General features: G+C 56.4%; 1 protein-coding gene across 1 annotated transcript in view; it reads left to right on the top strand.

Moving 5' to 3' along the window:
• Positions 1 to 12576: 12576 nt before the first annotated feature.
• CYTH4 (cytohesin 4) overlaps positions 12577 to 13265 on the top strand; it is a 31480-nt gene continuing 30791 nt past the window's right edge. Inside the window, exon 1 of the mRNA XM_028532564.2 lies at positions 12577 to 12711. Coding sequence (XP_028388365.1) covers positions 12693 to 12711 — 19 coding nt within the window. The 5' untranslated portion in view covers positions 12577 to 12692. The remainder of the gene's footprint in view (positions 12712 to 13265) is intronic.

The raw sequence follows: 13265 nt of genomic DNA on the forward strand, positions 1-13265 counted from the left end.
TGTCACAGGTTGCCCAGGAGGGAGAGCCAGGGTGCAAACTGCAGGCTCTTAACACTATGGGCAGATGGATGGATAGACAGGTGGCGGACCAAGGGACAGAAGCATGGATGGGGGAGCTGGAGGGAGGCTGGGTGGGCAGGCTCACTGGTCGGAGACAGGAGGACGCCAGGAGAGGCATTCCCTGACTCCCTACTGACTCCCCAAAACAGGCTGCACCTTGGGTGCAGAATCTAAGGGGAAGCTAAAATTCACCAATCGAGACAAGTTACACTTTATGTGATATCTTTGTGAATACATATTCATGCAAAAAATCATGCTGAACAAAATATCAAAATAAATATGTACACACATAAATAAAGTTATTTCTTCACATTTAAGTACAGATTAAATCTAATCCCGCACTTGCCCAACCTCATCCACCTCACCCTGGTCCAGGCCCTACCCACCACCCCAGCACCTCCTACCTCCGCCCACCCGGCACCCCAACCCTCTTCATCACCCCTCCACGCCCACCCCAAGGCCAGCAATGGAGAGTCAGGGAGGACTCCCTGAAGGACAAAGAGAAGTCAGGGAGACAGAGCCACCACGCTCTGCCCAGCACCCAGCCCTGCCCCCCTCCCTACAGTCCCCGGCGGCAGACTCCTGGGCACCTGGGGGAAGAACCCTGTGAGGTTCTTCCCACACATAGAGCCCAAGCTATGGCTTCTGAGTGGCATACCTGAGGCCACCACAGGGGGGAGCCCATGGGCTGGATTTTGGTCTCAGGAAAGAGAAACCCGGGTGAGGAAAGGGGCCAGAACCCCAGGGCTGCCATGTGTGTCCAGGACCCAGACTTCGAACTCCGCCCCCAGGGGTCCTGAGCCGTGGCCATGGCTGCAGTCTGTGACAGCTGACTTATGTGGCTTCTGTCAGGAAATCCCTCACACATCCCCTCTGGGAGGGGCCCTCATGATCCTGTTTTTGCAGAAAAAGCAACCGAGGTCCAGAGAGGGAGAGTCCCTTTGGGCAGCAGCTGGCGGTGAGGGGAAGGGCCTCTCTGACCGCCTGCACTTGCGCCCAGTGGGTGGCCGGTGCCCCTGCACCCCTGCGCCGCTCTCCACAGCCCCAGGGGCTGGCAGAGAGCATTCTGAACAGGCGCAGGAATAAATGAGCCAACTGTCCCCTTTTGCAGAGTTGGAGACCAAGACCCAGAATGGCTGAGCACTTCAGCTCCCGCCAGACAGCTGGGGAGGCAGAGGCACTGGGGGAAGCCTGGGTCTGCCCCAGCTCAAGCCCTGGGCGAGCTGTGCCTTCCGGCCGTCCTCCCACCCAGCACGGCCCAGGCCCGTGGCCTGGTCTGCAGATCAATGGGGCCCAGCTGGGGACTCTAGCAGGGAGGAGGCAGGAGTCCTCTGTCCCTCCGCCTTGGTGCTGACTTGGGGCACGTTGCACCCACCTGTGCTTGGGGTCAGGTGGAGGACTGGCACTGGAGGACCAGCTCACTGACAGCCTGGTCTGGGAAGAACGTGCTGAATGAGCCTTTCAGGACAGGAAGAGAGAGGGGAGTGTGCGGAGGAGACTGAGAGGCAGTCAGGAGGCCGGAGGGGATCAGAGAGTGTGAGGGAGTGTCCCAGGGCGCACAGCAGCCAAAAACTTTAAGTCTGGTCTCCCCTAACCACTGCACTCATATTTTGCCTGAGATCTTTTTCCTTCCTCCCTCTCTCCCTCCCTTCCTTACTTCCTTCTTTTTATTTTGAGAATTTGTATCTCCCAGCCCATCACATGCACACACTGAAAGCTAGACATGAAGGTGGGAAATCAAAACCAAGGAGAAAAGAAATTAACTATGCCAAATGATGGGTTGCAATAGCTGAGTTTCAAATTTGCCTGAGTTTCCTGGCAGCTGGAGTGAAAAGGGAAACGGGCAAGTTATTCAGTTCTCCTTACTAGAAAAAGGGAAATGTGTCAGCTCCCCGAGAGTCAGGCTCTCCTGCCGCCACCCTAGAAGAGGGCTCCCGTGCGCTCCTGATATAAGGGGGACTGAGTGACCTCATGCCTCCGACAGCGAGCACAGACGTAATTCCCTTACTGCTCGTAGTGACTTGTCTGCTAAAGGCTGATCCCTGAGCTCTTAGGCCCAGAGGGAATCCTGACATTGTCACAGAGAGAAGGAGGTCACCAGCGTCTGAGGACACGTTGAAACTAATGACTTTAAGCTCCTCCTCCGGAGAACGGTCTCAGGAGTCGGAGGCCTGGTGGCTGGGCTCGTACCCGTCACGCTGGGCCACGTGGGTGCACGGCCAGGGCTGGGGTCTCCTGCATATGATCGGCTTTCCTGAATTTCAGGGAAACAGCCAACAAGGCAAGTCCCTCCTGATCACCAGGCCCTGGGGCACTTGGACAACCTGACAGGCAGTGCAGGGTCTGGTGAGGGAGGGGTGGCCCTTTCTGGGCCAGACGCTGTGCTGCTACACTCTCTGACCATCCTGGGCCGGAGGGACACAGCAGAGTGTCTCCTGTTACAGGACCTGAGCCTGGAGGGCGCTGCCTCGGCTCGTGGGTGGAGGCCCTGGGGCTCGAAGCCAGGGCGGCCCAGCGGGGCCCAGGGAGTTCACAGGCTGACCCAGAGAAGAGGCCAGTGCTCCCAGCTGTGACACACATCAGCCCATCTCGAAACACAGCCTGTGCTACACAGGTGACAGAGTGGCACTCACTCCTTCAAGAAGCATGTATTGAGCACCAACTGTGTGCCGAGTCTCTTCCAGGTGCCTGGGATGCCACAGGGACCCACGCCAACCACCCACTATATGTAACTGTATACTAACTGGATTTCCTTGCTTTCTGTATTCTCCATGCTCAGGCATCTGGAGCCTTGCTGCCAGGGAGCAACGGCCCCTCCGAGGGGCGGCTTCTTTCTAGAGGAGGTCGGTGGCGATGGTGGGCCTGCCAACAAGCCGTTCATATGCAAATGACCCGATCCTGAGTCCATACACCCAACTTGCCTCCTCTGTCTGGCCTCCCACCCCAGGAGGCAATATCGCTCTGCCCTAATGACCCCAGGGCCACACGCCAGGCAACTGGAGACAGGGCAGCAGCCCAGAGCCCCCCCAATGGTTCCAAAGAGCCAATCCTGAGCCTGCTCAGCTGCACACCCTGCCGCGCCTCTCTCTTTCCTGGAAAACCACAGAAAAGACTCTTGTCCACACTCTCCCCTCACTCTCGTCCCTGCTGGCCGACCCTGGGCTTCCCGTGTGGCCTCCGTAGGCTGCCACACCCCCATTCTCTGGGGACTGTGAGTGACGGCTGTGAGTGACACTCTCTCTTTGACCGCAGTGCTCTGTTCTGCTGGCCCCTCAATGCCTGAATGAAATGTCCCAGGGGACATTTTCAAACACCCAGCCCTGTCCTCTTAGTCCACAGAAATGGTTCTGGCCAACTAACTTTCCAAACAGGGGGTCCCAGGGAGCCCCCCGGCATGACCCAGGTGGTCAGTGTGATCCTAGGTGACGTGGCAACACTAGCGCGCAGAGCTGGGCGGCCTCACCATCCCGAGTGCCGCCCGGCCCGTGGACTCGGACACAGGGGCTGAGGAGACGGGAGCGCAAGGACAGAAACCGGGAGGGGATCCAAGAGAGAACCTGGGAAAGGTCACTCTGTTCAGGCTCTGGAACTGCACTCTTGAGCAAAAAACTGAGAGTCCACAGACACCCAAAGCTAACACAAGTTTGAATACTGAAGTATCAGATGTCAGTCCTTTGAAGGGCTGCCAAAACTCTGGAGGAGTGGCCTCCAGAAGGACTGGGACCGATGTCGCATAAGGATGACTCAACCTAACCACGAGAATGCAAAAGTCAAGGCCAGGCTCCAGGCCAGAGTCCCTGCCTGCTGGCTGCACCTGGGAGCACCCCCCCTCCCCCGGGCAGCCCGCCCCCAGCCTCCGTTTCCTGCTCTCTGAAGTGAGGAGGGGAGATGCCCTTGGGCCTTTCCCCTGGCAGCCAGCCCCCGGCCCTCCTCCCCTCCTGCCAGGGACCCTCTCCACTCACCAGCGCCCTGGGTCTCCCATGCTGCAACTCCAGCGGCTCCCTTGTTAAAACACCCTCCTGGGACCTCCCCCTCCGCTCCAGCTTCTGGTTCTCAGCACCTCTTCCTCTTGTTGCCTCCACTCCCTCAGCTCCCCGCCTGCCTGCTGCCCAGCCTCCCCACTTCCCACCCTGGCCGCCCATTAGAGAACACACTGGATGCTCAGAGACCTTCACCTGCCCCCACACAGCGGACTCTGCTGATCGCTTTTTGGAGGGGCCTTGTCTTGGGGTCTCTGGCCACACCTGGGTTTCCTCCTGTATCTCTGGCTGCCCCCCACTGGTCCCTGTGGTGGCATCTCCCTTCAGGGCCCCACAGACTGCGCCTTGGTTCCCATCAGCAGCCCCTGCATCCCACCTTCCTGGCTGGGGGAGCCTGCTTCCCACCCAGACGGTGCAAACGTCAGGTGCGCTGTTTCCCAGGATCCTTTGCATCCCGGCGTGAGCAAAGACCTTGGACGAATGAGGTGCACTGGGCCCTCGTGGGCACGGTCGAGTACGAGACTCCCGGAACTGCGCAGATACCTGGTGACCACGAGGGAGGTGTGACACAGCGAGCCATTGCCTCTGGCTTGTCTCAGCCTCAACCCTGTAGTACCCCATGCCCCTGCCACGTGGTCCCTCCAGGCCCCTGCCCCAGTGAGCTCGGGAGGAGGGTAGAGCCCGGGGCCGCCTCCGTCCTGCACGTGATGCGCACACGTGCACTGGGTGGGTAAGAGTGTGTTTCTGTCGCAGCAGAAACTGCCGGGCTAGAAAAGGGAAGTGGGAGTCAGGGAGCAGCCGAGTGGAGGGGTGGGGCTCAGGAAGAGGAGGTGGGGGAGGGGAGGGGAAGACCCGAGACAGAACTAGACCCAGGCCTGCATTTACCCCAAGTCCCACCCTCGTTCTACCTTGTGGAGGGCAGGACTGAACTAAGATAGCGCCAGTCCTGTCAACAAAGAAGCCGTGTTTAGAGCACGCGCAGTAGAGTGACGACTCAGAGGGTGGAGCAGCCCCCCCCCCCGAGCATGCGCAGTACAGCGTGGTGGACACCGTGTGCTTATCTGACCGGAAGCGCCGCCCTCTCAGAGGATGCGCTGCTGAGCGACAATCGACAGGTGCCTATCGAGGGGGCACAAAACAGCATGTATTGATACTGATCGAAGGCTGATGCAATATTGCATCACACAAGGGCATGAAAGCCAGAGCCTTCCAGTGGACCGCCGAGACGGCAGAGGGGAGCTGAGACGACCGAGGGCCGCTCCGCAGCCCCGATCGCCCCGCTCCGGCTGACTGTGAAGACGCCGTGGACGCCGCCCTGCGAGACGCCGCCCCGCTGCCTCCTGGACCCAGACCTGCTCTGGACTCGTGGGACTCGGGTTCGTTTTCCCCCAGTTCTCTCGTGTGATGTTGGTGTTGAGGTCTCTGGGTGATTGTTACTGTATTGGGTTATGAGAGATTTGGATTGAACCCGCATTAATAAAAACTGAGTGAGTAGAATGGTCCCGTGTCGGCTGGCTGTTGTTCCTCGGCGCCGGTGTTGCCTGCAGGGCTCGTGGCCATCAGCTGGCCTGGTGCTTCCAGCCCATTATGAGGGCTGGGGGCTGGCTGATTGCAAAGACTGGAGTGCAGACACTGGTAGGTTAGAGTATTTATTGCTCGAAACACATCACCTCTGAGCCTTTTCTCGAACGTGGAGCGCCCTCCCCCTCCCCTTCTGCAAAGCACAAACTCCTGCTTGAACTTCCTTAGGATTCTTGCCTTCCCTGTACAAACATACAAGGCCCCAGACAGTCCGTGCACTCCATGAAGCCCTCGCTGAATGCGTTGAGAACCCTTCCCGCCCAGGCTTATCACTGAGTGCTGTTGGTGGCTGCTCAGCTTTCTGTCCCCAGCAGCCTGCTCCGGACGCAGTTTGCACTTGGGAGCTCCTGGCCACCTATGCAGACTGAAATGATGGCTATCACCCAACATCTGCCCTCCGCTTGACAGTCCACCACGCCAGGCCCGCACCCGGAGACCATGCGCGTTTCCAGCACAGGAGCGCCAGGCTCTCGGGTGTCTGGGCTGGGCGGCGCACCTGCGATCTGTATGCTGGGCTACGGTATTCGCTGGTTTGCTCGTGTTCCTCACCCACGGAGGAGAGAGGGAGGCATTCCTGTCTCCCTTTTGCAGGTACGGGGAGGCTCACAGCGTAAAGTCACGTGCCCCAGGCCGTACAGGTGGAGCTGGGATTTGAGCCCAACTCCAGGGCCCCTCAGGTGAGAGAGGAGCTTACCTGCATGAGCCACCTTTGTTGAGAGTGCAGCTTTGGCCCCACCATGCTCAGCCCCTGCTCAGGGTCAAGGCCGGGCTCCACTGGCAGGGGGACCCTGACTTCCGGCGCCGCCCCCATCACAGCCATCCGGCTGTCATCCTCTCTACCAGCTCCTTCACGTGCCACCCGCCCCCCCCCCCCACCGGTTTCTTGCCGCTCCTGCTGCCTCTGCTGTTGTGGAGGCTGAGTAAGACATTCAAAATACACAGAAAACACAAAGAAAGTTCAAGTCCCCTTCAATCCCGAGACGATGTCTGTTGGCATTTCGGTGACCATTCTTCCATCCTGCATTTACATCAGGGGCATCAGATGGGTGAGCCAGGAGGCGCATCCACTCATTGTGTTGGCTTTTACCTTGTTCTCCAGCTCAGTATTTTGCAATTTTTTTAAAAAAACTAAGTGATTATTAATATCACACAAAAATCGATAAACTTACCTATTCTTGGAACACAGAGCTCCCATGTCTTCGTGGAAACAGTCAGAACTGATGACCAGCCATCCACTTCATATGGGACAAGCCACTTCATTTTGCCACAGTCCCCACCATTCCCTATTGTGTCCCCAAGTACATCCATTTCCCTCATTTACTCACCTGCCTGACCCCCACGGGAATTCAGGTTAGCAACCCCTGCTCTAGGTAGGCATTTGTAATAGTTAACATTTATCAAAAACCTGCTCATGCCCACCACCATTCAAACATGCCTGGCGTGGGTCGACTGGTTTTGTTCTCACGTAATGATATGAGGTGGGCACTATGATTATGTTCATTTTACAGAGGAGGAAACTGAAGCTCAGGGCGGTTAGGTCAGTAGACCAAGAACAGGGTGAGAAAGTGGCAATGTTGGGATTTGAACCCGAGTACTCTGGCTCCAGAGTCATCCTCTAACCCCACTGTTATAGACACATACACTCGGCTACATGTTGAGAATAATTTTCTAGGATCACTTGTATAACAAAAACAAAAGATAAAAGTTTATCTCAGAATAGCATGTGTTGTTTTTATCTACCCGGTTTTCCCTTGTTTGAGGAACTGTCCATCTCCTGGGCATCCTGGCGGGGCTGTCCATCCCCTTACTGCCCTTCTGACTGGTCATGTGACCCAGGCCTGACCAATCATGGTCTTCCTCCCACACTGCTGCCATGATTGGCCCAGACACGGGTACATGAACCGGGCCTAGCCAATCAGTGTCTTTCCCTGAGATTTTTTTTTTGATAGGCTCTCTTTCTGAAGTCAAAGGTGTGAGCCTGGAGCTGTCTGTGGCCAGGCTGACTGCCCTATGGGGAAAACCCATCTAAAGCCAGAGAAAGAAACAACTAAAACAGATGAAGAGAATGGGAGAGGGAGGTGGGGGCGGAAGGGAGGGAGGGAAGGAGAGGGAGAGAGAGAACACAAGGATGTTTGAGCCTCTGGGATTCATATCCCAAGGCCAACGCCATGCCTGACTCGCCAGGAACTGAGCCGGTACATTCCAGTTTAATCCAGACTGAGTTATGTTTACTTAAAACCAAAAGATGCCTGAACTCCACACCATCGTTATTCTCTCTAATGACTCACTCTGGCCCGTGGTCTGCACGCGGCATAATGTATGAACCACTCAGCCCCCGAGGAGCCTTCGATGATCAGTGGCGCTGCGAGGAGCCGCCACGTACTCACGCCTTTCCACGTGTGTGCACTAATCTCATTAGGGGCGATTTCTGCCCGCGACCTTGAACACCGACGTGTGCTCCACCGCCCTTGAGCCCCAGCCCTGCTTTCGGCTTCCTGGATGATGGGCCCTCGCTGAGTCTAACTCCCTCTGTCCCCCTGTGCTGCGGGCTCCCAGTGCGTCTCGTGGCCAAACCCAGACGAGGAGTGACAGGTCTGGGGGCAGCCGGGCGCATCTGAGGAGCTCCTGGGCCTCCGAAGCCCCTGCCTGCTGCTCGGGACTCGCAGGCCAGATGCTCAGCAGTTCCGAGACGCAGGAACGCTCCATCTGGCAGACAGAGGCTGTCTCCAGTTCTGAGTCATTAGAAAAAATGAGAAATCAGAGAAAATTATGAAGGGGAAGGACTTCAGAGATTATTCATCCCAGACACATACCCTGCCCACCACCTGCCTTGTCCTAGCCAGCTCAGCTGACTCAACCACGTGCCCGATGCGGGCTGGGCTTTTTGTCTGTCTTGTGCCAATGCCAAGAATGCCACATGGCACATAGTAGGGCTTCAATAACTGTTGACTGAGTGGATAGAAGGATGGATGGATGGATGGATGGATGGAGTACTCTAACTTCGTGAACCCAAATGGGGTCAAGGACGGATTCTGCCCCTTACTCACTCTGAGTGCCCTCCCTCCCCAGGTCTGATTACCCCGTGTGTGAAACGAGGGCATTAAATTAGACCCCCTCTAAGCTCTTCCAGCTCTCTTACCCTAGAGCCAGCCGTGTCCAGGTGAGGACTTCTGAGCTTCAGGGCAAACAGAAAGCGTCATTCATGCGGTTTTGCTACGATTTGATTCAAGCACTGGACCTTTCCTGTCTGTCCCCCGGGTTGGGGGGCAAGCCACCCAGCTGCTTTCTGGACATTTCCAGGGGCACCTGCCTGCACGAGCGCAGCGTGGAGGTGAAGTCAGACAACGCAGAGCTTTAACCTGAGCTTCACCTCTTCCTGGCTGTGTGACCTTGGGCAAGCGACTTCACCTCTCTGAGCTTGGTTCCCGTGTCTCTAAACCAGGGACTGAAACACACTTTGTTGGGCGTGGAAAGGGCGAAGGGAGATAGTGCACACACACTCAGCACAGTGCTTGGCACGCGGTGAGAACTCTGGGAAAGCAATGGAGGTTGTCTGGAGGCCTCCCAGACCCCGAGTCTGAGGAATGCGTGTGTCGGCCCACCGCCTGCTGCGAGCCTCCACGCAGGGAGCCTGGACAGGGCAGAGCCCTGCTTCGGGAAGGGGGGCTGACCGCAGGCCGGGAAGAGCCTCACAGAGATCCCTTTAAAGGGAGCCTTTCCCGTCTTCATCCTTCTTCCTACCTGAAGTTCAGGCACGATGACTGGAGACCAGGCAGCCACGTTGGACCATGAGGAGACGTTGAGAAGAGAAGCAGAAAGTTAGAAGGAGCCTCGATCCCCGATTACCAGGCCTCTGTGACCTACCTCAGGCTTCTTCATCTCAAGAGATAAACATACCTCTAATTTCTTTGAATCGTCATTTGGATTTTCTGTTTCCTGTAAGCAAACCTATTTTATCTGTTCCCATTTTGTAGCTGACAAAAAACAAAACAAAACAAAAAAAAACAAAAAAACAAGGCTCAGAGGGGAGACATTCACACAACTCACAAGGGCACATTCAGGATTTGAATCCAGGTCTCTGTGGCTCCTGTACCATTGACTTTCCCAAACCCTTTGCCACCCAGGATGAGCGTGCCCTGCCCTCCCAGGCCACCTGAGTACAAGACGCTAGACTATGACAGGGTTGTAGGGGCTGGGGCAAGTGAGGTGTAATCACAGAAGGCTTTATGGAGGAGGCAGTATTTGGGTCGGGTGTTAGAGAATGAAACAGTAATAACAACTGAACCGTTCAGCCAGCCCCTCAGACAAAAAGGGAAGTCTACCCCGTGGCCCTGGTTGGGTACAGTGTCAGGGCATGTGTCAGGGGTCCCCAAGACCACCCCCAGGTTCCGTGACTCACCAGGAGCAGTCACATAACTGAGCACAGCCTTGCCTGGAGCCGTGATTGATCACAGCGGAACCACACAGAGCAAAACCAAAAAGCACACGAAAAACCACAACGACAAAGCCCGAGGCGAATGAAGGCCGAAGGAACGGGGCCTGAGCTGGGTCCCCTCCCAGCAGAGCCCCACACACGGCGCCTCATCCCCTCAGCAACAGGCTGTGGAACCACATCAGGGACAGGCCGGGGAGCTCGGCGGAGACTCGGGGCCCCCAGTTTTTCCCAGGGGGCCGGCCACACAGGCCTAGCACGTCCCCAAACCCCGACTCCCAGAAGGGAAGCAGGTGGTCAATATAAACCACACCGTTTGCACAGACAGCGTAGACACAGTGGGCCCTCCTCTAATCGGGGGGTGGCAGGTACACCCCCCCACGTCCCCCGCCCCCTGCCCCACGACGAGGTTCCCAGAGGCCAGCCCAGGGCTGAACGCGCAAGCAGCCCTTCAAAGGAGAGCAGGCTGGGACCCGCTCTGCGAACTAGCGCCTTCCCGCACAGAAACAGAAGTGACACCTTCCGCCCCATTTCTTTTTGAAGGGACTTGGGAAATGTGGTTTTTTTTTTTTGCACCTCAAGCCCAGATTTGTTGAGAAGGATTTAGTTTGCCATGGAGATCATTTCAGCGTTTCCTAGAAAATAATCTTGCGTTATGCAAGAGCCCGGGGAGCGGCCTGGGTGAGGAGCCCTCAGAGCTGTAGACGGGCTTCCAGGCCCGCGCTGGCCGCTCCCTCGCGTCCCAGCTCGGCCGAGCACGTCCCAGAAAGGAGTCCCGGCTTCCTCTCCGAGGAAATGAGAGCGCTGGATTTCGTCCGTCTCAGGGAGCCCTCGCTGCACAGCACACCACCCCAGAAGCTGGTGGCTTACAACACCCAGCGTTTATTGCTTCTCACCGTTCCCCGGGGCGGTGATCTCCGTGGGGCTGAGCAGTGTGGCTCTTCTCCTAGCACCGCCCAGGCTCCCTCCTGAGGCTGTAAGCAGGTGGCACGGAGGACAACCAGGCCTCTGCCCCCCCCCCGCCGTGCGGTCTCTCGTCCTCCAGCAGGCTAGCCCAGGCTGGTTCCCATGGCAACTGGGCAGGGGTCCAAGAGCAAGGGTGGGAGCCACAAAACTTCTGAAGACCTGGTCTCGAAAGCCCCGTAGCGTCACATTCTGGTGGTCCAAGGAAGACACGGCCCAGTCCAGATTCAAGGGGAGAGGAGCTAGCCTCTGCGTCCTTTTTTTTTTTTTAGAGGGAGGGAAGGGAGGGAGAGAGAGAGAGAGAAACATGAATGTGCGGTTGCTGGGGGCTGTGGCCTGCAACCCAGGCATGTGCCCTGACTGGGAATCAAACCTGCGACACTTTGGTTCACAGCCGGCGCTCAATCCACTGAGCTATGCCAGCCAGGGCTGGCCTCTGCATCTTGATGGGAGGAATGGCGGGGTCAGTGCGAAGGGGTGTGGGTACAGACAGGGGAGAAATTGTAGCTACCTTCTCATTAGCTACACCATTTTTTCTATGCTCGTTTCAGTCATTTATTGGTGGGTTTTTTTGGGTTTTTTTTTGTACACTTGAACACCCTTTACATGCCCGGCATTTGCCAGACACATACTCGTGGGGAAACAGATGAATAAACCAATATGTGCCACAAAGTTATAAGGAAAGAACATTTAGTTTATAGATATTTCTTTATAGCATATTTTTCCTGCAGCCTGCCAGAGAAGGAACAAGCAATAAAATTGTGAATTTTAACCAGAAAAGAAAAGCAAAATCAAAAGGGGGAAGAAGACAGTGTTTACTGAGCACCCCCCCGAGTTCCAGCACCTTATGCACGTTCTCTCCCTGAGCCTTTTCCAAGACCCTTCTAGAGATAAGCAGCCAGAGGTTCATTGCAGGTAAATGACCAGCCTGAGTCCACACAGGGCTGAGTGGCAGAGCTGGGAGTCACACGGCTGGTTTGACCTCAAAGTCCATATGCTACAATAGAACAGCTGTCAAGGAGCTTTAGGTTCCACTGTGAGTTTCCTAGCAGCCCAGGGGAAAAGGGAAACTGAACATATTGCTCAATTGGTCACAAGTGAGGAAAAAAACCAGGCATTTCACCGAGGGAAAGCAAAACCCTTCCTAACACTGAATTCGTTTTTCTTTTCGCAAGGTGGAATCTGGGGCTCAGCTTACATGCCAAGTGGAGTGACCCCTCATTTTACACGCGAGCAGGTTGCTGAGTAAACAAATGCCCGTTGTTTCCTGGAGAAGATTCTGTCTCTCAAAGTCTTCTGTGTGTGTGTGTGTGTGTGTGTGACTTTCTCTTTACATCTCCACTGCTCCTTCTCTCTCTCCGTCTCTTCAGCTTCCATCCCTCCCTTCTCACACCCAGAACGGACAGAGAGCCTGCTAGTCTAAACACCGTTGTTTTGTTGCTGTTGTTGTCGGAGGGTTTTGTTGTTTTTTTTTTTTTTTTAGGAAGTGCCGCGGCATCAAGAGCACACACACAGACCCCAGCAGCGCAGGACTTCCTCCTCACACGGGGCGGGGCGGGGCGAACGGGAAGGCGCCTGTGAGAGCAGAGGTGACACATCTCTGCCCGGCCAGCTTGAGTGGCAGCTGGGTCAGCAGTTCACGGGAGCTCGGACCACTCTTCCGTGGAGGCTTCGGGATGAACCTGTGCCACGCAGGTAAGCACCCGTGGCCAACCTCTCTGGCCTCAGTTTCCTCTTCTGTAGAACGGGGATAGCAGTGCCGGTCTCCCAGGACCCTGGGGCACTTGGCATGTGGACAGTTACAACGCAGGTGGGGATGCAGGAGCGTGCGGCAGGTGTCTGTGGGCTCGGGCCGGCTGCCAGGCTGTGCCCCGGGGGCTGGGAACGCGGTGTGTCCAGCGGGCACTGTCCCTGCCTTCAGGGGACAGACAGTAAACACATTAATGTCCCAGGTCAGATGGTGACAAGCAGAATGACAACAAGACAGTAAGAGGAGAACGGGAGAGGGTCGTGGAGAAGGCCTCAAGAGCAGAGACCTGCCCTGGCTGGGTGGCTCAGTTGGTTGGAGCGTTGTCTGGTGCACTGAGAGGTTGCAGGTTCGATCCCCGGTCGGGAGTGCAAGGGAGGCAACCCATCAATGCGTCTCTCTCACATCAGTGTTTCTGTCTGTCCCTCTGCCTCCGCCTCCCTATCTCTTTAAAATCAACAAACATGTCCTTGGGCGAGGATTAAAAAAGAGAGAGAGCAGA

The sequence above is a fragment of the Phyllostomus discolor genome, chromosome 2, assembly GCF_004126475.2.
Source record: "Phyllostomus discolor isolate MPI-MPIP mPhyDis1 chromosome 2, mPhyDis1.pri.v3, whole genome shotgun sequence".
In the NCBI taxonomy this organism is placed as follows: domain Eukaryota; kingdom Metazoa; phylum Chordata; class Mammalia; order Chiroptera; family Phyllostomidae; genus Phyllostomus; species Phyllostomus discolor.